This window comes from Microtus ochrogaster, chromosome 26, assembly GCF_000317375.1.
Source record: "Microtus ochrogaster isolate Prairie Vole_2 chromosome 26, MicOch1.0, whole genome shotgun sequence".
NCBI classification, from domain to species: Eukaryota; Metazoa; Chordata; class Mammalia; order Rodentia; family Cricetidae; genus Microtus; species Microtus ochrogaster.
This window is the reverse complement of record NC_022025.1, coordinates 253,617-276,316: the sequence shown is the minus strand read 5'-3', so window position 1 is coordinate 276,316 and position 22,700 is coordinate 253,617. Positions and strand designations below refer to the sequence as shown.

Sequence of the window (22,700 nt, the reverse complement as noted above, 5' to 3'; positions counted from 1 at the left end):
CTGAGTGTGTGGATTTAAGGCACATACCACCTACAACATTCTTAAATGATATAAAGATGACTACAAATTAGTGGATTCTGTAAGTTAGAGATGTTAGGAAGAGGAGAGGAAGGACAGAGGTGGTGGGGGCTATAAAAGCAGCTGGCTTAAATGACAGTCACTCTGATCTATGTAGGTCACAATGTTTCCTAGGAATAAAGTCACATGTGTATAAATTGGTTAGTGTGAATAATTTTGAAGTATATTAGTGTTACATTCCTAGTTGTGGCTGGGCAGTGGTGGCTCACACCTTTAATCCTAGCACTTGAGAGGCAGAGATAAGCAGATCTTCATGAGTTCGAGGCCAGCCTGGTCTACAGAGCAAGTTCCAGGGCAGGCTCGAAAGCTACAGAGAAACCCTGTCTTAAAAAAAAAAGTCTGGTTGTGATAGTATTCCTGTAACTTTCAAAATGTTACTATTGGGGACACTGGATAGAGGACATATGTAATGTCAATGTATTGCTTTCTACATGTGTCCCCATAAGTGTCTTAGAGTCACTAAAGAGCCCAAGGTATTTGTAAAACAGTAAAACAAAAGAGTACATTGAGAAATGGAAATACTGGATTTAAATGTGGTCAGAGCACCTGTAATAGTTTAAAATATTGTTTTTGAATGTATTAAATTGAATATAAAATTACCTATATTAGACGCCTTTTAACTTTCCATTGCTTTATGTTAGAAGTTAATTGAAGGTGGATTTTTGTATTCCTGAGAAAAGATTAAAAGTTTTCTGACTTTCATTGAAAATAGCTTTTCTCCTCACGTAATATCTTGATTACAGTTTCCCCTCCTTCTACTCCTCCCAGCTTCTGACTGTCATTAGAAAATAAACCAGCTTCATGTCTCCATATAATTAAGGAAGGGCATAGGTGGAAAAAGGTTTCTTGAATCAAGAAATATCTAAGATTTATTAATCTTAGAAAGATTAATAAATTAAAATATTATTAATATTTTAATAAATTAAAATTTATTTATTAAAATAAATTAATGCCTAATTCAAAAATATTAGTTGCGCTGTTGGTGGCGGCCTCTGCTGTGAGCGCCACAGGGAGTAAGGAGAAAGAGAGAAGCATCCCTAAAGCATGTCATGTGAGCCCATGCATCCTACAAGCCTGCCTAGGGAGTAAGGAGAAAGGGAGAAGCATCCCTAAAGCATGTCATGTGAGCCCATGCATCCTACAAGCCTGCTGGCTCGGGGACAGTGCTCACCAGCCTACCTCGGATCCAGAACTTCCAAAGATTCAACAGTGTGGGGCAGCCCTAACAGGATGGCTTTGGGACATCTTCAAGGTCTGGATAATCAAGGGGATTTGTTTCAGGCATTGATGAAGACAGATACCTTCAGGATAGTATCTACATATAGACATTATTGCTAAATGTGCATTTCCCTTCATCACCCTGCTCCTGTGTCTATGGTTGCTGCTCTTGTTTTAGGATAATATCTACATATAGACATTATTGCTAAATGTGCATTTCCCTTCATCACCCTGCTCCTGTGTCTATGGTTGCTCCTCGTTTCAACACACAAGAAAAGAAGATATGCACTATGAAAATAAAAAGGCTTTGAGTCTTTTGCCGACAAGAAAGAATCGATTCCTATTACTTAAATAGTGAGAACAAATTGCATACCGAAAGGGTGTAATGCTGTTAAGTCAGAACTTGGTGAAGTAGTTGTGCACAATACTTATTTAGATGGCTGATAGCTTTGTCTTTCCTGCCCAGATGGTAAGCTTGGTCCTTTCCCCATACAAACTTGTTCAGCTGTCGTAGTAGTTCAGATGTTAATTCAAGCTTTGACCACATGCACTCAGACTTGAATCCTGGACATTCCACTTACTATCTAATTACTTAACCTGTCAAGTTTCCATTTCCTTCTATATAAGCTAGGAAAACCCATCTCCCTTTATAATTGCAAAGACTAAATGAGATCCTATGTTCTGAGGCAAGTAGGAATGTGTTTATAAGTGCTCAGGAATCAAACAGACAGATCAAAGAGCACCATTCAAACAAAACAAAACAAAAAAAACAAAGAAAAAATCGTTCCTGGTAGATGACAATGTGCTCTTTCTCCAGGCATCACCAGCAGAGGAAACTGTAGCTTGGTTCTCTACATTCTTCTAGTCTCCCACCCTAACACTTCCGAAACAGGGTATTGCTAAGAGTTGCTGGGAATACCACATGTCCTAGCTATAAAACCATTTTCTATAATGGCTTATGATTATATTGTGGTAAATGATAAATGTTTTCTTTTCTGAAATTTAACATCTCCCAAAGTTCCAATTGTTGCTTTGATGATTATCCATGAAATACTCAGTAGGAAATTTTGTGGTTCATCTAATTTGTTTTATATCTTCATTGTCAAAAAAAATAATGGAAGAAAAAGGAACTTGGGATGCCTTAATGGTGATGTACACACACACACACACACACACACTCACACTCACACTCACACATATGCACTAATAGAATATCATGGCCAAAGACAACTGAAAGATTTTAATTATTCACAAGTATTAATATTCAACCAGCATTTGTTCATTTATAACTGCTAATATTTAATAATCTGAAGTTGCATTTTTAAACAGATATTATCTTCATTTACTGATAAAGAGCTTCAAGCATATGCGAAAGCGGGAGCAGTTGCTGAAGAAGTCTTAGCAGCCATCAGAACTGTGATTGCATTTGGAGGACAAAAGAAAGAACTTGAAAGGTTTGAAGTTTAATTGATAGAAATATTAATTTTGTGATTCCACATGCCATTTAGGATGGCAGTGTTAAATATATTTTTCTTATTTTCTTTTATTTTAAAGAATCTCTAGAATTTTTTCATTTTATTTATTTATGTTTTAATTTTATGTGCATTGGTGTATTGCCTACATCTGTGTGAGGGTGTCTGATCCCCGGGAACTAGAGTTATAGACAATTGTGAGCCATGTGGGTGCTGGAAATTGAACCCCAGGTCCTCTGGAAGAGCTGCCACCATGATTCTTAATTACTGAGCCATCTCTCCAGCCTCATCATCTTCTTAAGTCAATATATATATATAAAATTTTAATGATGTCATATATATAATGGCATCAGTAAAATTCTGGAAAACTTACCATTGTACTTGTATTCTTCTTATAGCTGCTATTCAAAGAATATTCTAACATTTTCTAGACGGTTTTTGCCATAAAATAATTTCCTAAGGCTGAAATGTGTTTTATGTCTCTGATGATCATTATTTGTCCCATTATCCTAAATCTGGAGTCTCTTAAGAGTAAATGAGTGTTGCCGGGCAGTTGTGGCACCCACAACCAAGGGTATGGGCTTGTCCTAAGGTGTGAATCTGAGGAGTTTATACATCTGTTCCTCTGTCTGGACGGGTCCTGGTGAGTAGATGAGAACGTTCAAAGGGTGGGATCACAGACAGCCATGGTTGTTAACCTGGCCTAGCGGTAGGGACAAGACGGTGATGGGAAGCTCTGGGAGTTGAAATTAAACTCAGAATTAGAACTGACAAGATTTTGTAAACTTTTTAAATTTTACATTTCAATTCATTCGCTGTGGGGTGCGCATGTCAGAGTGAGCTGGTATGTGCTTGAACATACACACGGTTGCACACCAGAGTCACAGGACAGCTTGCAGGAGTTGCTTCCCTCCTTCCACCGTGGGGTTGCATGAATCAAACTCAGGTTGGCAAGTTTGTAGGCAACAGCCATCCTGCTGGCCACCGATTATTATTAAACCAAACATATATATCTTTAGATTTTCTTTCTAGTTCAGCATCAGTCTTTGTCTGACTTTCTCTTCAAAATAGCTGGTGATGAGGAATTTACCTCTTTTGTAATAAAAGTTTAACTATAATTGTGAAGGCCTTTAATTCAATAGGACAGTGTTGTTCTCAAAAAGTGCTTTCTTTCTGGTATGGTGACCTGTGCCTATCACCCTAGCACTTGGGGAGTTGAGGCGAGAAGACCCCCAGTTCCAGGTCACCCTGAGCCTGCAAATAAGACCTTGACAAACAATGCTCCCACACCAAAAATTTGTATGCGTGTCTTTTCCTTACTTGTGTCTTATAAATGTTTTTCCACTGGTACTGATTTGTTTGCTTAACCAAAAGTGCTGCTTGCACAATTATATAAATAGCTCCTTGCATAATTAACACCTTTCTTCATGATAATTAAGAATGCTTTCTAGGCACTGTTTTGTTAATTACACATTCATTTTTAATTATCATTTCCCTGCTAGAGCCTCTAATGAATGGATGGTTTTTATGCCTGGCTTCACATTAGTGACATGTTCATTTACAAGCTAATCTTTAAAAAGACCCATGTAAACGCAGTAATGCTTGTTTATTTCCTCTTCTATCCCTTTATTTTCATTTATCTGTATCTATCTGGTATTTGTATTTATCTGGTATCTGTATGTATTCCCTAAATTGCAACATTACGAAGGTTGAGAAACACTGTCTTAAGGTATTCTCTAAGATTTGCACCATAAATAGGTTACAAAGCTATTGACGGGCTTTTTTTCTGTCTTTGATGCATGTTATAGCCTACCATCCTACATTTCCTTACACAACAGGGGACATTCATAGGAAGGATGCATAAGCAATATGTGCGAAGTATACTAGTAAAAAGAACAAATTAATAGGTCAATGGTTTTAAAACAGCTATGGGAGAAAGAAAATTTCTATAGGTAATTTAAATGTAAAAATATTATAGAGCACTTCATAGCTTTCAATATGCCCTTACATATGTTATCCTGTGATCGATCATTCCAATAATTCCAGAAGGAGACAATTTAGGAAGCAATCTGTCCAAAAGCTTCCCTAAATTGTAGAGTCATAAATGATCTTCTTGTGTTTAGGATTTTTTAACATTAAATATCTTTTATTAATTAATTTTTAAAAAATGTATATTTTGAATGAAAAATAATTGTTTTTTGTGTCTTCTCTCTTATGTATGAAATAATATACATTCTAGAAACTAGCCAAACATCGCTTTACTGGTTTCACTGTTTCTAAGGCTCACATAAAAAGAACTTTTAGGCTGGGCAGCGGTGGTGCACACCTTTAATCCCAGTACTCTGGAGGCAGAGGCAGGTGAATCTCTGTGAGTTCCAGGACAGTCTGGTCTACAGAGTGAGTTCCAGGACAGCCAAGGCTACACTGAGAAACTCTGTCTCTAAAAACCAAGGAAAGAAAAACAGAAGGAAGGAAGGAAAGAAGGAAGGAAGGAAGGAAGAAAGGAAGGAAGGAAGGAACTTTTAGAAGACTTCCACAAGAAAAATACTCTCTACACACCCCAATATCACTTTCTACAAGAAGAGGATAAAATAGGAATAACATATCATAATGTCAGTATGTGGAGTAAATGCATGTGTCCTATAGGGTTGGGCACATTCCAACTGACCAATAGCAATCATGTTACACTAACACATTTCCATAAGGTTTATAATTACTTCCCTTCTTTCTGCCAGGTACAATAACAATTTAGAAGACGCTAAAAAGCTTGGGATAAAGAAAGCCATCACAGCCAACATTTCCATAGGCGCAGCTTTCCTGCTTATCTACGCATCATATGCTCTGGCCTTCTGGTACGGGACTTCCTTGGTCATCTCGAAAGAATACTCTATTGGACAAGTGCTCACTGTAAGTTACACATGAAAATCAAAAAAAGAAGTTCTAATGCAACTGAGTGGTATTGAAAAAAGTATACTTTGAATAAGTGTTAAATGCTAGAGCTATTCATTATTAGGTTAAAGAGTTGAAAGGAAATGCATCAATTTTGCGTGTAGATCTGTTGTACAATTTCTACTATGGCCTAAATATTAACCTTAGTGCCATTTCCATCTGGAGTTCCAGATATCTTACATAGCAATGGAGGCTTTGGAATTGCAACCCCTATATATAATCATTACCAACTTCTGAAGCTTGAATTTTCATTTGATAAAATTTTTTTTATTCAAACTTGCTACTAAAGTTTTTTACCTTTTTTTCTAATTCACTATTCACACATAGAAAAGCATAGGCTGGATTTATACTCAAACTCTGTAAGAGTTCTAAATCCCATCAATTTAGCAAAATGAACCATCACAGTTCTACCCCTTGCCAACTTGATACCCAAATATATAATTTTTTAAGCCACAACATTCCCTCCCTTGTCTTTATAGGCTTAGAGCTGTCCCACATACAAAAGACATTCAGTCTGAAAGTCTCAATAGTCTTTGTTAAGTCCCAGCAATATCTGTTCAAAAGTATAAATATAGTCTCTTCTGAGACTCAGGCAGTCTTTTATCTGAGCCCCTATTACATCATATTTTAAGTTACATATTCCATATACATTGGCACAGAATAAATGTTCATATCCCAAAAGGGAAGCATGGAGACAGCAAGGAAAGATCACATGCCTGAACCCAAACAGAGAAAATACCAAAGCCCACATTGCTATGTGAGGCATCTGGGCCTTCTGATGAACTCATCTTGACCCCGAAGCCTTGGGTCGTCCCTTCCTTCCGGTTTCTTCTCTGTAGTACACATATCCTCTCTCTTGCGCCCTCTCTGTGTAACGGTCCTACCATCTTCAATGTCTTGGAGTCTCCATTTCAAGTCAGGCTTCACTTACAGCTTTACACGCGATCTTTCAGGGCCTCCTCGCTAGGAACCCAAACTTGCTCCACACTGCTTTGTCTTAGTGACTTTCTGAAACCTTCACGCCCCTCAATCCATTACCCTGTGGATGATGCTATCAAGTCTGTTCCCAGTTCACGGTTTACTCAGCATCCTTGGGCCACAGTTGCACTTACTGACCTCCGCATACCTTTCAGGAGGTTGGTTTCCAGCAGGGAACCCCTCAGTGGCATTTTCCGTTCATGCTTTCTCTTTTCAAATGGATTGAAGCCTTCAGTGGGTAGGGTCTTCTAGGTGATTCTAGATTCTATCAAGCCAACAATCAGTATTAACCGTCATAAATATTTTCTGCATTTTAGAATTTAAGCAAGTGTAAAAGACTTTACCCTTGACATTATTTTATTTAAGGTGTTGAAATTATTTGCAATCAAACTGAATATGTATCTTATTAGAAAATTCATTCTGTTTCTTTATCTCAGGCTAGCCACAAAGAGACAGAGTTAACAACAAACCATAATTCTTTGAATCCCTTAAAGTAGTTCCCTTTCTTGGGATTCAGATATGTAATATGAATTTCATAGTTACTCCTTGTTTTTTTGGTTTTTTTTTTTTTGTTCTTATTGTTGTTTGAACTGTGCTTTATATGTGAAGCTTTTTAGATATGGATTTTTACCAAGATAGTTTTTGTTTTGTTTGTGATACTGAACCTGGATAAACCTAAATTGCAATAAGATATAAACTGCTTAATTTTGATATAAAGAATCTGATTTTACTTTATTTTACTGAATATTGCCTAACATATGTTTGTACCACTGATCTGTAGCCCTGACTCTAGGAATACTACTTTCAATCTCATATTCATGGAGTCTAAAGCTGTTTCACAAACAGCATTTAGAACGGAGACTGCAGGATTTGATATCAGACCCAATAGGTTCAAATTCCAACTACACTACCGACTAACTATAAGGTTTGAACAATCATTAACACTCTTCAAATCTCTGTTATGCCTTCTGCCAAATGTGTGACAGGATTCATGTGGCCTGCTTGTTAGTGCTATAAAGAGTAACGAATACATACTCACTTAGCAAAAGCCTCTTCCCTCCAAATTATTGAGCAAAATAATTCCTGAATGATCTAGAAATAATGGATGATGTTAGTTTCCATCATCTTCCAACAGAGGTAAATAATGCTAAGCCCTTACAGACAAATATTTTTATTAAAGTAACTCCAAAACTTGGGAGATGAGACCCATAAAGAATCAGCCCTTGGCCTGTGCTTTGTAACTTACAAAGTATTGTCACAGCCGGTGTCATCTGATACAACTGTGGGGAGAACAAATAGTCTTTTCTGTTTTTGTCCATGAATTGGAAGACTGAATTTTCCGAGAGAATGTCCTGCAGATGTGTAACTGGTAATACTAACTCAGGGTGTGCACCTTGGTCTCTTCACTTGTTCTTCAGTGTTGGTTTCCATTTCATAGCCCTTATGACCTAAATAAAAATTGTTAGTCATTGAAAAAGTAGAAAAATGTTTTATTGTAATACTCAGATAGAGCTTGTATGTCGCTGCCTCACTGAAAAGGTGAGATTAATTCTGCATTGTAGGCTAAATGAAATTATGGAAAGTTTAAAAAACTTTTTCACATTGTCAATGTTTATATTTTTCCGTTGAAAATTTGTATTATCTTTCAGGAATATAGTGTGAGGTTTTGACATGTGTACAATGTGAAGTGATCACATGAAGCTAAATAATCTCAGTTTCTTCACTTTACATTTTGGTGGTGATATATTTGAAATTTACAATGATGAAATTTTAAGATTTTTCTTAACACCTGGTATTCTTAGGTTGCGTTGACATTTAGAAGTGGAATTAGCTGTATTGGAGGAGAGAGGAAATAGGAGAGGACTTGGCAAACAAAGTGACAGGATGGTTTTTCTTCATGCGTTCAGGTCTTCTTTTCGGTATTAATTGGGGCGTTCAGCATTGGCCAGGCGTCCCCGAATATCGAGGCCTTCGCCAGTGCAAGAGGAGCCGCCTATGAAGTCTTCAAGATAATTGACAATGTGAGTCTGACCTGCCAGCTTAGCCTGCTAATAAAGGAGTTTCCAGTTGAGATAGTTTCTCTATCACTTTATCTTAGCTAATCAAAAAGTTCTTTATGAAGCCATTACTGTCACTCAGTGACCTCTTGTAGCGAGCTGCGTGGAGCCACACCTGATGGTACTGGCTCCCGCCCTCCACGATCCCGAAAGCGAGTGTTCTCTATGATAATCAACTTCCAGTATGGATAAGGTCTGACTTATGCTATTATCACGCAATGATTGTCAGCTGCTTGCATATGCGTGGACCTATGGGCAGTGCCCACCTGGCAATCCAGGGTTGGTAGCCCATGCCTATTTAAGGGTTGGGAGAGGCTTGCCTGGGAAAAAAGAGGGAAAAGGAGAGAGAGGGGGAAAAGGAGAGAGGGAGAAGGCATTGTAAAAAGGTCCTGAATAAACTGCAGCAGGAAGAGCTCTGGTGTTGTGTCATCCTTGCTGACCTAGGTGAGCCGTGATAACCTCTGCCAATTTTCTTCTCTATAGAAACCCAATATTGACAGCTTCTCAGCGAATGGGCACAAACCAGACAACATTAAAGGAAATTTGGAATTCAGAAATATTCACTTCAGTTATCCGTCTCGAAAAGAAGTTCAGGTATGGTGACAGTTTTCTGTTGCGTGAAAAGTTCTTAATAGTTTCTAACCGGTTGTAGAGAAAAGCGTATCTGTAAAATCTGCATGCTACCGAATTGAAATGCCAGCAAATAGAATCTACATGCTTCTCTGCCTGGGAATTGCCCTAACATTAGCTTCTCGTCTGTCATGGCAGATCTTGAAGGGCCTCAACCTGAAGGTGCAGAGCGGACAGACCGTGGCCCTGGTGGGCAACAGTGGCTGTGGGAAGAGCACCACTGTCCAGCTGCTGCAGAGGCTCTACGACCCCACGGAGGGCGTGGTGAGTGATCGTGCAGCCGGCAGCGCTACCCTTGCCCATCGTTCTGACTCCGTGATTCTAAAGTGTGAGAACCACACATTCCGTTTCAGGTCAGTATCGACGGCCAGGACATCAGGACCATCAATGTGAGGTACCTGCGGGAAATCATCGGCGTGGTGAGTCAGGAACCTGTGTTGTTTGCCACCACGATCGCTGAAAACATTCGCTATGGCCGAGAGAACGTCACCATGGATGAGATCGAGAGAGCAGTCAAGGAAGCCAATGCCTATGACTTCATCATGAAACTGCCCCACGTGAGTTGTGCCTGCCCTCTGTCACCCCGAGGCTCATGTGAACTCAGGAAACTCCTGTGAATTGGATGAACTTCCTTAGAGGGGAATTCCAGTTTACTATGGATTTTCCATCCCTCACCCTATCGACTGGTGGTAGATACTTCTTGCCAAGAACTGGACTGTGTTGCTGGCCAAGCTCCAGTGATGATTACGTCCCAATTTGAAATGAGAGCTGAGGTAGTTTATTGCCTTACTTCCTGTTACTTTGATTGTTTCTTTATCATTTTAATTGTAGAAATTTGACACCCTGGTTGGTGAGAGAGGGGCACAGCTGAGTGGGGGACAGAAACAGAGAATCGCCATTGCTCGTGCCCTGGTCCGCAACCCCAAGATCCTTTTGTTGGATGAGGCGACGTCAGCCTTGGACACAGAAAGTGAAGCTGTGGTTCAGGCTGCTCTGGATAAGGTCAGTCAGCTATAATTAAAGGTTGAATTATAAGAATAATAGTATTCCATTGTTCATTCTTCTTAATCTTGCCATAGAACAGAAACTTTTGATAGCTTCTATACCTGTTACTAAGGAAAAGCACCAGACTTCCTAAATCTTTTGGTTGTTGTCCAATTTCTACTTCTTCTATATCTTTTAAAATATATCTATTTTATAATTTATATGTCTGTGTCACTGTGTGTGTTTTCATGTGTGTGAAAACATGAGAAGAGGATGTGAAATCTTCTGAACATAGAGTCAGTGGCGGTTATGAGTCACCAAATGGGAGTGCTGGGTCTGAACCTCTGCAAGAGCAAGAAGCACTCTAAACTACTGCCATCTCTCCAGCCCCACTTCATATCTCTCTCTCTCTCTCTCTCTCTCTCTCTCTCTCTCTCTCTCTCTCTCTCTGAATTACAATAAATAAATTTTCATCAAAAGGCATGTCAATATCTTTTAATTAAAAATGAAAAATGGAAAATAAATAAAAACGGAAAATGGAGGCTCAAGTAAAAATTAGTCTTTGTTTTGAATGAAAATTTAGAGAAATAACCCTACTAATCTGGTTTTGAGAATGTACAGTTTTGTTAACCAAAGGAAAATATGAGTAGCAGTCAGTTAATGTCATTTGAAGACTATGGAACTGAAAAGAGAAATAGCCCTATTAATCTGGTTTTTCAGTGTCAACCAAAAGAAAGATACAAATAGAAGTCGCTTAATGCCACTTGAAGACTATGGAATTGCAAAGCCCCTTTCTCCAGGAGAGGGTGCACTGTGTGATGGGCCTGGAGACCTACTGGTCCATGCAATATCAGTGACAATGGCCAGACTTTGGTTTTTCGAGACACAGTTTCTCTGTGTAGCCCTGGCTGTCCTGGACCTTGCCCTGAACCCCAGACTGTCCTCAAATGCAGAGATCTGTCTGCCTCTGCCTCCTCAATGCTGGAATTAAAGGCAGTGCTTTCTGTTGTAATTAATCATGATTCAAAAGCCAGGTTTCTGTGTCTCCAGGCTCGGGAAGGCCGGACCACCATTGTGATAGCTCACCGCTTGTCTACAGTTCGCAACGCTGATGTCATTGCTGGCTTTGATGGTGGTGTCATTGTGGAGCAAGGAAATCATGATGAGCTCATGAAAGAGAAGGGCATTTACTTCAAACTTGTCATGACACAGGTACAGTGGAACTCTGGAAACACCCTAATTTATTTTGTTCATACACTGGTGTCAGTATTTTCAATTTATAGATAAGTGTTACTTTATTGTATAATCTTGGGACATAGGAGAAGAGTACTTTGGGATTTGTTAGAACACGGGCCTGCACCTTAGGTCTGATCCCATAGCTTAACCCAGGCCACATTACCCCCTCGCTATCTTGAGGACAGTGTTAGGAATTGCTGTACTTCTAGATCTTCAAGGCATCCCTTTCTAATAAACATACTCAAGACACTTTGCAGACATTTCCCCAGCCCTGAACAAATCAAGGACTCTTTTTTAAATTCTTTTTTGTCAATGACTCTTTTACACATAAAACCTAAAATAACTATGGCAGCAAAGACTTCAATGGCAATATAAGTCTATAAGCTATACTCTAGTCTTGTTTCAGAACCCCAAAGTGCAAGAATAAACATATGTAGGGGATAAATATATTTATATTAAAATTATTTTTAAAGCCTCACATCTAAATAAATTTATTCAGAATTATTAATTGGCACAATCTTGGTTAATGTAATGCAAACCTGCAACATACCTTATACAATACTTTTGAAAATTATTTTTTAAGAATGTGATAATTGTTTGGGTCTTGAGAAGTTGAATTTTTTCCATTGCCTTCATTTTCATCTTGTGGCTTGTCTCTTTTGATAAAGGGCCTTATATTAAAAACCGTGTAAACAAATAAAAACAAAGAAGCACTGTACTGTAACTTGATGATTCTCAAGTTATGGTGCAAGGTTCCTCCGCGCACCTTATCCCATACACTGTGCTGAACTAAGTCATGTCATATAAAAGTCCTTGCCACTTCTAAAGGGTCTGAAAACTCCATCCTTTCTTCGCCTTTTGGACCTGTCCAAGACTCCTCAGGGGGTGGGACTTTGAATGTGAGTTCTCCCCCACCCCTCTCCCTCCCTCTTCCCCTCTCTCTCAATTTCATTCCCAATGACGCTCCCCTCTATACTTTAAAGGGAAGCTTCTCTTAGGCCGGGTTATACTTAGATCTCCATGAACTGCATTGCTCTGTCTAATTCTCTTCCTCCCACCCTGAGGGCTAAGCATAGCCTTGAGGACCCTTGGACTGTTTCCGTTTCCTTTCTGAATGGAACGCTGCTGCCTTACTATTTTTATATAACAGTATCCAGAACTAGTTTAATTTTTCTCTTTTGCAAAAGTGAGGAACCAAAGAAGCATAATTAAGGAAAAGTGGGGAAAAAAAATTTAAGTTGACCTATGCACTTTATTAGCCACGTGTGATAGCTATTTAACCTTAATAGCCACTGTGATTGTAAACATTGAACGGTGAAAATGTACACCAAATTCTGAAGGCTTAGTACAAAAAATGATAAATTTAAAAAATAACGTTTTATTAATAGTCTAAAACATTTCGATCTCTTTTGAATTTCTATTCACACACTGGTTCAAATACGAAGTTGATTGAGCCATATATTCCCAGAGAAGAGATGACCGGAGAAAATACGCAGAAGGCTTGCCATTTTTAATTTAGCATATTCACAAAAAAATCATTAATGTTAGGGTTTTTTTTTCTCCTAACATATCATACATGAAGGACTAGTAGTTTAATTTCATCTCTTCCTTTGATTTAAATAATTCAGTATTTTCTTGATATTTATTTTCAATGGTTAATTTCCATTATTCGAGGTTAAACTATTCATGTCTCTTATTTATTTTAGACAGCAGGAAATGAAATTGAACTAGGAAATGAAGTTTGTGAATCTAAAAATGAAACTGACAACTTAGACATGTCTTCAAAAGATTCAGGATCCAGTCTGATAAGAAGAAGATCAACTCGCAGAAGTGTTCGTGCACAGCAGGACCAAGACAGGAAACTCAGTATCAAAGAGAGCCCGGTATGGACCAAGATGCAATGTTATGTTACAAATCCTCCTCCTGAGCCCTCCTAGCCGACTCTGCTGAAACTGAAGGGGTGGGAAAAAACAACATATTTTTTATAATCTTTTTGATCTGTTCTCCACAGTGTTCTAAAAACCTGAAATGGTGATGTTTTATAGTTAGTTTAGGTGTAAGATTAAAATTTAATACCAAGATATTTAGAAATAGATTGTGAAGAGACTATGAGAGGTGTTTAAGTATTACTGTTTCTATTATGGTTATCCTTATTGGTCAATATTCTTATCATCTGCTGAATGCCAAGAATTAAATATTTGTGGAAGCATCATTCATTTCTTAAAAAATAAAGAGGACCCAGGCATTGGTGACACATCTTTAATCCCAGCACTCAGGAGGCAGAGGCAGGTGGATCTCTGTGAGTTTGAGGCCAGCCTGGTTTACAAGAGCTAGTTCCAGGACAGGTTCCAAAAACTACAGAGAAACTTTGTCTCGAAAAGCAATAAATAAATAAATAAATAGATAGGCACTATAATGTGTTATTGTGTTTGATGGCAAATATCCATCAACTGTTAAGGAATAAAAATAGGGTAAAATTTATTTTAAAAACTTGTACCCATCTTGTAAGCCCAACCCTTGGATGGTGAAGGCAAGATTAGACATTGAAGGCAGCCTAGAATCCATGAGACCCTGCCTCACCAGAACTGTCCACAGTGAGAAATCACTGAAGATGTCTTTTAAAAACATAAAACTATCTTGTTGTAATGCATGTGTCTTCTAGGATGAAGATGTGCCTCCGGTTTCCTTCTGGCGGATCCTAAAGTTGAATTCAACCGAATGGCCTTATTTTGTGGTTGGTACACTTTGTGCCATAATAAATGGAGGCTTGCAGCCAGCATTTGCTGTAATATTCTCAAAGGTTGTAGGGGTAAGTGATTATATTCATTTTTACATTACTTATGACTCTAGACAAGTGAATGAACTATCTTCAATGCACACACATCTACACACATCTCTCTCTCTCTCTCTCTCTTTCTCTCTCTCTCTCTCTCTCTCTCACACACACACACACACACACACACACGGACACACACATGTCATAGAAGCATTTCCCTTTACGTGAAACAAACTCGGATGAAAGTATAATTGAGGTTTGGTTTATAAGGACAATGTTGTAAATATCTTTATGAATTCCTATCTAGGGTCCCTAATTGTTTCTATTCTAGTGCCCTGGGCACCCACTCACTGACATAATCAATGGAATTGGGGAACTTGATCGCCCATGCTTGCCAACACTGAGCTCTGAGCCAAAGTCATGAACTGATCTGATGAACTTAACTGATTGATCCAGGTTGCCAATGGGCAACAAACTGGGCAGACAATGACCTGTTGTGTAAGATCCACAGATCCACACATGCCAGGACATGAGCAGGCCCTTAGACTACACTTACTTCCTCAGACTGAAACAGAAGGAAGCAGCTCAACGCTAGTTAGCTTTTCATCTCTGGAGCACAGGTGAGGGCGTTTTCTTTCTTCATGCCACAGGGGACTGAACCCACGATCCACGTATTTTAAACATGTGCTGCACCACTGAGCACACCCTTGCCATTTCTTGTTTTTATTTGGAGACAAGGTCTTTCTAAGCTACCAAGCTTGAGTGTAGCCCAGGCAGAATTTGAACCTCAGATTTGCTGCTTCAGTCCTAGAGTTTCAGACATGTGTTAATATGCTGGATTCTTAGAGAAGAAGTACAAGAGAAATGGAGTTTTAGTTTGCTCACCATTTCCTAGGTTTCAGGCTAAAGTCATCTGGATCCATTTTTGTGAGCCCGAGGCAGTGCACTGTGAGGGCAGGAGCATGTGGCAGAAGCTGTCCCTCTTATGGCATCCAGGAAACCAAAGGAAGATAGGAATGAACAAGGAACAAGGCATATTTTCCCAAGACTCCTTCCCTCCCTGTGCTGTGATCTGCTTTCTCTAACCAGGTCCTATCTTCCCATAATGCACATCCAGTTCTTCCAGCCATTGATGAGGCCTGAGCACTCATGATCTGATCACCCATCAATGACTAGACCCTCCAGCTAAGGAATAATATTGACCAAATGAGCCTTTTGTGGGGTGACTTCATATGCAAACTCTAACAGGATCCTTGAAGGTAGAAGCTCACAGGCTGGCTCTCGCTAATCTTAACAGCAGCATTCAAATAGCAGTAAAGTCCAAACGGTCATGTTCTTGGTTTAGTGACAGATGCAAATCGTGAGACATTGTACTGAAGACACATTTGCCTTACTGCTAAGAATCTTTTGCAGAAAGAAACATCGTCATAAGAAGGATAAAACAAGCACTATTCGTTGTACAACCAAAAATCCATAACTCTTCTAGTCTACCTATGCCTTTCTAGATTAACACTCATGTTTAACATGTCACTCGAGAAGTGTTTGCTCACTGTCCAGTTTGTGTGAGGTATTTTCATGTGCTATGAAAATACTACAAAGAAGGAAAAACATCTGATTCTATGAAATACATTGTAGAACACAGGCCAGCAAACATGTTCTGTAAAGTGTAAGAAGAGAAAACATTTCTAGCCTTTGCTGGTCATGTGATTTCTACTGCAAATAAAGGTAAGTTAGAAATGGCTTTGCCCATTTTTGACAAACAAAACAAAACAACCCAAAAAAGCAACCAACAGTGGTGCTTGGGTTTCCTCATTCTTCCTGCAGAGATCTATCTGGTGACTGATGGCCAGCACATTAGCTCTAGGACAGTAGCTAGGCAGGCAGCCATCTGCCTCACTGCAAACAGTGGCCTTTGGGTCATAAGGCCTGGGTGTCTGTGTTTGGCCCATCTCTTCCTGGCTCTCTTGAGTAAGTTAATATATGTCTCTGCTTCACTTTCTCTCTGTAAAATGGTGAAAGTAATATAACAGATGCCCCCAGTTGGAAGGATCAGTACATGTGCCTAGCATAGTACAATGTCTGAATGACTAATCAAGAATAATTGAGTTGGGGCTGGAGAGATGGCTCAGAGGTTAAGAGCACTGACTGCTCTTCCAGAGGTCCTGAGTTCAATTCCCAGCAACCACATGGTGGCTCACAACCATCTGTACTGAGATCTGGCGCCCTCCTCTGGTGTGCGGGCATACATCGAGGCAGAATGTTGTATACATAATAAATAAAAATAAATCTTTAAAAAAAAAAAAAAAAGAATAATTGAGTTAATGTCTTCCGAAACTATTTTGTCCTTTTTTTTTTTTATAAGCATAAAGTTTTCTGAATTGGTTTAGGAATGTCGCTCTCAAAAAACTGACTTGACCCTTAGAAGGAATGATATATTTTCTTTCCCTGTTGAGTGATTGTGCTATAAATGCTTTCAGCTCCAAACATCTTTTTTGCACTTCTAACCATCTCTTGAAAGGTCCGTGTGAGGCCCCAGTCAGTCGGCTGCCACTGCCACCTGACTTTGTGACTATAACTCCTACAAGATATACTGGGAAAGATACCTTTCTCTCTGAAAGGCTCAATGGACAGATGACACCCTTTCATTAGTAAGAACACATAAATATATTCTCTCCAGACACCTCGAAATACTATGAAGTGTCCACATAGTTGAGCTGGGGCTGTAGAGATGATTCAGTAAAACGCTTGCTGTGCAACCACACAGACCTGTGTTTGCTCCCCAGCACCAACGTCCCAGAAGCCAGGGGCGGTGATGCACACACTTGGATTCCAGGACAAGCAGGCCAGTCATTCTAGCCCTTAGTTCAGTGAGAAACACCATCATACAAAACAACGTGGAGGGTCTGGAGATTTGATTAGGAGCCATGACCCCTCTTCCAAAGGACCCACAGTTCCCAATGCTCAACTGGTGGTTCACAATCATCTGTGACTCCAGTTCAAGGGGATCTGAACTTTCTTCTGATCTCCATGGGATCCAGGCACACGCATGGTGCGCATACATACATGCTGACAAAAACTCATGCACAGAAAAATAAAATAAGGAAATCTGAAACACAAAGTGGAAAATCCTCAGCAGCCACGTACCAGCTTGACCCTCGCCCTCCATACACAGCTGCTCACCCTGACAGACATGACTTACATACAATCTGTTACAGGGAAGTCAGGAGGGGAGTATGTGCTTGATGTCTTCTTACAAAGCACCTGCTTCTCTAAGAGGAACACGAGTGCAAAGACTGCTGGGTGAATTTGTGAATGGCAGCCTAGTGCAGGTGCGCTGGAGGCTGCTTTATGTCAGAAGCAGTCAAAGACTGCTGGGTGAATTTGTGAATGGCAGCCTAGTGCAGGTGCGCTGGAGGCTGCTTTATGTCAGAAGCCGGCGCTATCCCAGTGTCCAAAGACTGTCCCAGCTCTGCGAAATGGGGGCAGATGTGGAATGTCTTCTTAGTGTGGAACTAACCACCCTTCAAATACTTTTTACAGGTTTTTACAAAACCAAGTGATGATGAAACCAAACGGCAGGAAAGCAACTTGTTTTCCTTATTGTTTCTGGTCCTTGGGATCATTTCTTTTATTACATTTTTTCTTCAGGTAAGTGTGTTATTCTCACTTCATCCACTCATGTTTAGAAACATGAATTGTCCTTATCATAAGATTATTCCTTTTTTACCATGGCCAATGATAGCCAGATTGTCTTTAGCCTTTGACTGCACCCTCACCTAGTCTTTCCCAACCAACCATGGCCCAAATGGAAACAGTGATGTAATTAATAGATTGCACAGGTTCTTCTGTCTAGTATGGAAATGGAAGGTGAGGACCCAAGCACAGACTTTGGGGTAAGCCCTGAATATGAGTTTGGAAGTACATTAAGTACATTCTGCTGGTCAGTTTGAATAGTTGGAGAAATGTCTTCCTGTATTCCAAAACAAACAAAGAAACAAATGAAACTCCCCAAGCTGGTCACACTGATTTAAAACTGTTTCAAAAGCTTATCAAACTCACAAAAGGAAAAGCAAGCGCAGAATGGAAAAATTATGGTCTTAAAAATCCTAAGAAATGCATACAAGGTATTTTGCAGCCTGTAGACCATTTGGCTCAAATATAATTGTAAATGAACCAAATGCTCTTGGAGTGTATCATGGAAAAGCATAAAGTATGGAGTTTGGTGTTAGACACGTTTACAGACATGTTTTACACATAAACACAGTCTAGTAATTTAGACTGTCTAAGCCTCCGTTTCCTTATCTGTAAATGGGGGCAATGTTGCCTCTTGATAACTAAGAGAACTCATGTGACCAAGTGTTCAGATTGATTTGAGATAATATGTTACTACTTAGTAAGTAAAAATGTAAGTAATCCACTTAATGTATCAATAATTAGTCCACATGTATATTTTTAGCTGAAACTAAATAGATTTCCTTACTAAACGTATTCTAAATATATATTAGGGTTATTGTGGCTTTGTTTGGTTGATTGGTTTTGGTTTTTTGAGACAGGGTTTCTCTGTGTAACAGTCTTAGCTGTCCTGGAACTTGCTCTGTAGACCACACTGGCCTTGAACTCACAGAGATCCACTTACCTCTGCCTCAAGTGCTGGGGTCAAATGTGTGCACCAGCACCACCTGGCTTATATTAGTATTTTAACAACACACATGTAAAATAAGCTCAGCTGGAACTAAATAAGTTACTTTATTTAATACATTCTGATATATTACTATTTTAACAGAAAAAAAACCCCATTGCTCTTAACATAGGAATACAAAAGAAAAATAGTATTCCTTCACCAAATACTTAAGAGCTTCATTGTGAAACTTGACCTTGGTAGGATGACACTGCCGGTAAGTGTCGAAGGTGTGTAAAAATGAGCAGTTGCTCCATGTGACTTTGGTAAGAGATTGGAAGTGAGGCAGCTTTAAGTTGGTCACTTCTGCTTTGACAATTGGGATGGTGAAATACAGGAGAGAAAGCAGCTCCATCCACTCTGGCTATGGTGCTGAGACTGTCTCCCATGACTGCAAACATATTAAGAGCAGGCAGAGGATCCGCGGACTTCCAACGTGTAAATACAGCTCATTGCTGGAAAGCAGAGACTGCCCAGCTGGTCATCTGCGAGACAGGCAGGGAGCTGAGTGAGAACAGGAGCTCAGACTGGGTCCCATCCTGCTCCACACTCTCACAGGCCTTGATTCCCACTGTGTATTTGGTCAGCCTTCTGTGTGACGCTTTCTCATTCTTCTTAGGGCTTCACGTTTGGCAAAGCTGGAGAGATCCTCACCAAGCGACTCCGATACCACGTTTTCAAGTCCATGCTGAGACAGGTACGGCTGCTGTGGCTTGCACCCTGGGGTCGGGGAGTAGGAATTCTCTCTTGTGCTCCATGGACACAGATTGTAGGAGCGCTGTCAAGTTCCTTAGATAGAGATCCTGCACGGGTCTCCCTCAGCCTCCTCTGGAGGTGCTGTTGAGCCATTTGCAGATGCAGGCTGTGGAGCTGCAGTTTGGTGCAGGCGGGCACAAGGAACCAGGAGTTGAGACTATTGTGTCTCCTAATAACTCTCCATCAGCTCTTATCTCAGCAGTGAGAGGCAGCAGGAGTCAAGATGGTCCTTTATACCTTGTCTTAGCCCGGAGGCTGAGAAGTGTTAGGAAGGATCTTCTATGCTTTGTGCCCCTCTGCCACCTTCTCTTCCCTGCACACTCAGAGCATCCTGTCATGACTCTCTGAACCTGGAGATAGTCTGCACTCCTCTTGCCCAAATTCAGATTTGTTTTCAGAGCCCATTCCTCTCTGTTGAGATTCTTTGCTGAGGCAAGACAGAAGAATAACCCGAGTGAGTTACACTGTTTTTAGTTGGTTATGACTTACTATGAGTGCCTATTGCTCTGTACATTCAGTTCCCCAACAACCGACAATATTGTTAGCAGTCCCTTTCAAACCTTAGCCATCATGAAATGTTATATGTGACCTTAAATCTTCTTTTTCAAAATGACTGGTTACCTCCATAAAATGATGCTCTTGATACAAAGGTGTCCAGCATTTTTACACTAAAATGTGGTATTGTTATCTACAAACTTGTTGGACCACATTAATAGCATCCTAAGATGCATGAGACTCGAGGGCTATAGACTGGATATATCCACAAGCCGTCCCACGAGACTAAAATGTAACACAGAGGTTGAACCTGAATCCGTCATGCTCACTCAGTCCCAGCACTAGAAAAATGAAAGAAAGAAAGAAAGAAAGAAAGAAAGAAAGAAAGAAGAAAGAGTGAAAAATGCCAGGTATTTTTTGTGTGTTCAACTTTCTAGAAGACAGTCTTTTTCACCTCATCTGCAACCACTTATGTATTTCTAGAAATAAGTCTTTTTTCAAATAGCTAGCTAGTGATAGTCACAGCTGAAGCAGAATCTGATGGGTGAGAGAGCACCGTTTTATGGGAGTCCCTCCCCTGGACTCTTCTGTCAGGTCATATATATCCTCTCATTTTTTTCAAAATTTGCCTCAAACTCACAGCGTAGCTGAGCATAATATTGAACTCCATCTCCCAAGTTCTGGAATCACAAGCTTTCAAGCTGTATTTATAACCTAGATTTTACTTAAAACAATCTCAAGGCTGACCTCACTACAGCACCAAATGCCCTATTACCCCATCAGCCTTCAGGCCAGCTGTCAATCAGGTTCATTATGTGTTGAGAGCTGAGCGGTTGGTGTGTAGGAACAGTACAGACTACTCAGAGGAGCAGGCATATCACAGCCTCTGCTTATGAAGTATGGTACTAAATTTTGCAAGGCATTCAAATCTAAATGGCCTCTTTCTTCAAGGATGTCACATTCCAGTGGTGGAACGCCTAAGTACCTGAGTACTAAAAAGTCAGTTGATACAGACTATAATGAGCCATTTTCTAGGTTTTCAAAATAAAAAGGTAGTAACTTCCTTAATACAAATTGTGAATTCAGGTAACATCTTAGAAACTAAAGCTATTTGTGACAGACATAACTTCATAATTGAAGGTCACAATGTTTATTTTAAAATATATGAGGGTATGAGAAAGCTTAGCCATTAAAGGTGCTTGACCTGAGTTTGACCCCCGCAGCCCGTGTGATTTGGAAGGACAGAACCATCATCTCCCATAAACTGAATTTGATCCCCGCAGCTTGTGTGATTTGGAAGGACAGAACCATCTCCCATAAACTGTCTTCTGACCTCCATACATGTGTCATGGCAAGTTCGTGACATACAATCAGTCATTAATAAATGAAAATATATGACATTTTACAAATAAAATCCCTTTTCATGTTGTATGTGCGTTTTAAAACCTAGATTGTTTTTGATTTGTTTTTAAATCAGTTGATGTATTCTGCCCTGACTAGTGATACCTATCAGGTTTACCTTTTCTCTTCTCATACTAATAAATGCTTCACACTTTAATATTTCCAAACTTGAACTTTTTATTCTTCTTGCCCTGAAAGGCTTACTACTTCATGTCTTCTCTCTCTCTCTCTCTCTCTCTCTCTCTCTCTCTCTCTCTCTCTCTTTTTCTCAAGGCATCGTTTCTCTGTGTAGTCCTGGCTGTTCTGGAACTCAATCTAAACCAGTCTGGCCTTGTGCAGAGATTCACCTGCCTCTGCCTCCAGAGCATTGGGATTAAAGGCGTGCGCCGCCAACACCCAGTGCCATACCTCCTTACTCTTTGTCTCTCTGCCAGTTGTTCGGACTCAGATCTTGATGACTCTCCTCTTTGTTTCACGCTGCATCAGCCTCCTAGCTGGTTTTGTTAACTCCTTCCTCATCCCAATCTAGAGGCAGCCTGGGTCTTTCAGGGGAGAGTCTCTGTATGGTCTCTACAGTTGCCAAAGGCCATGCATGGTATGCATCCCCCACCCACATCACAGAGGTCATCTTCAGGGCACCATAGGTAACTACACAAAGGTTGGGGAGGAGAGACTTAGGGGAATCCCAGCAGGACAAATTAGACTACCCGCAGGATGAAATTCACTTGTGGGAGCAGATCAAGAATGCCTCGGCCTCAAGGCCTTTGCAAGTGTTGAATCTTCCTCCTCTTTGATGCTTTCATCCCTTCCTTCATTATGGTCTCTGTTGGTGGTTTTGGAAAGAACTTCCCTGTCTCTTCCCTACTCTGTAAAGCAGCACCTTTCTCACCCCGTTCTTTTTCTCCACCTTGTTCATTACTGGCTGAGATGGTGTACGCTTATTTCTGTGTGCCTTCCAGCTCCAGAAGGAAGTCTTGAATTTTCTCCACCTT

The 22,700-nt window shown here is 40.0% G+C and overlaps 1 protein-coding gene across 2 annotated transcripts in view; it reads left to right on the top strand.

The window, feature by feature from the left end:
• The window catches only part of Abcb1 (ATP binding cassette subfamily B member 1), a 154,005-nt gene that overhangs the window by 110,363 nt on the left and 20,942 nt on the right, over positions 1 to 22,700 (top strand). For both annotated transcript variants that reach the window (XM_026784634.1, XM_005358287.3), the window contains exons 8-19: positions 2,626 to 2,750; positions 5,504 to 5,675; positions 8,603 to 8,716; positions 9,236 to 9,346; positions 9,521 to 9,646; positions 9,736 to 9,939; positions 10,214 to 10,384; positions 11,417 to 11,578; positions 13,309 to 13,485; positions 14,265 to 14,411; positions 17,919 to 18,026; positions 19,676 to 19,753. In XM_026784634.1, coding sequence (XP_026640435.1) covers positions 2,626 to 2,750; positions 5,504 to 5,675; positions 8,603 to 8,716; positions 9,236 to 9,346; positions 9,521 to 9,646; positions 9,736 to 9,939; positions 10,214 to 10,384; positions 11,417 to 11,578; positions 13,309 to 13,485; positions 14,265 to 14,411; positions 17,919 to 18,026; positions 19,676 to 19,753 — 1,695 coding nt within the window. The remainder of the gene's footprint in view (positions 1 to 2,625; positions 2,751 to 5,503; positions 5,676 to 8,602; positions 8,717 to 9,235; positions 9,347 to 9,520; positions 9,647 to 9,735; positions 9,940 to 10,213; positions 10,385 to 11,416; positions 11,579 to 13,308; positions 13,486 to 14,264; positions 14,412 to 17,918; positions 18,027 to 19,675; positions 19,754 to 22,700) is intronic.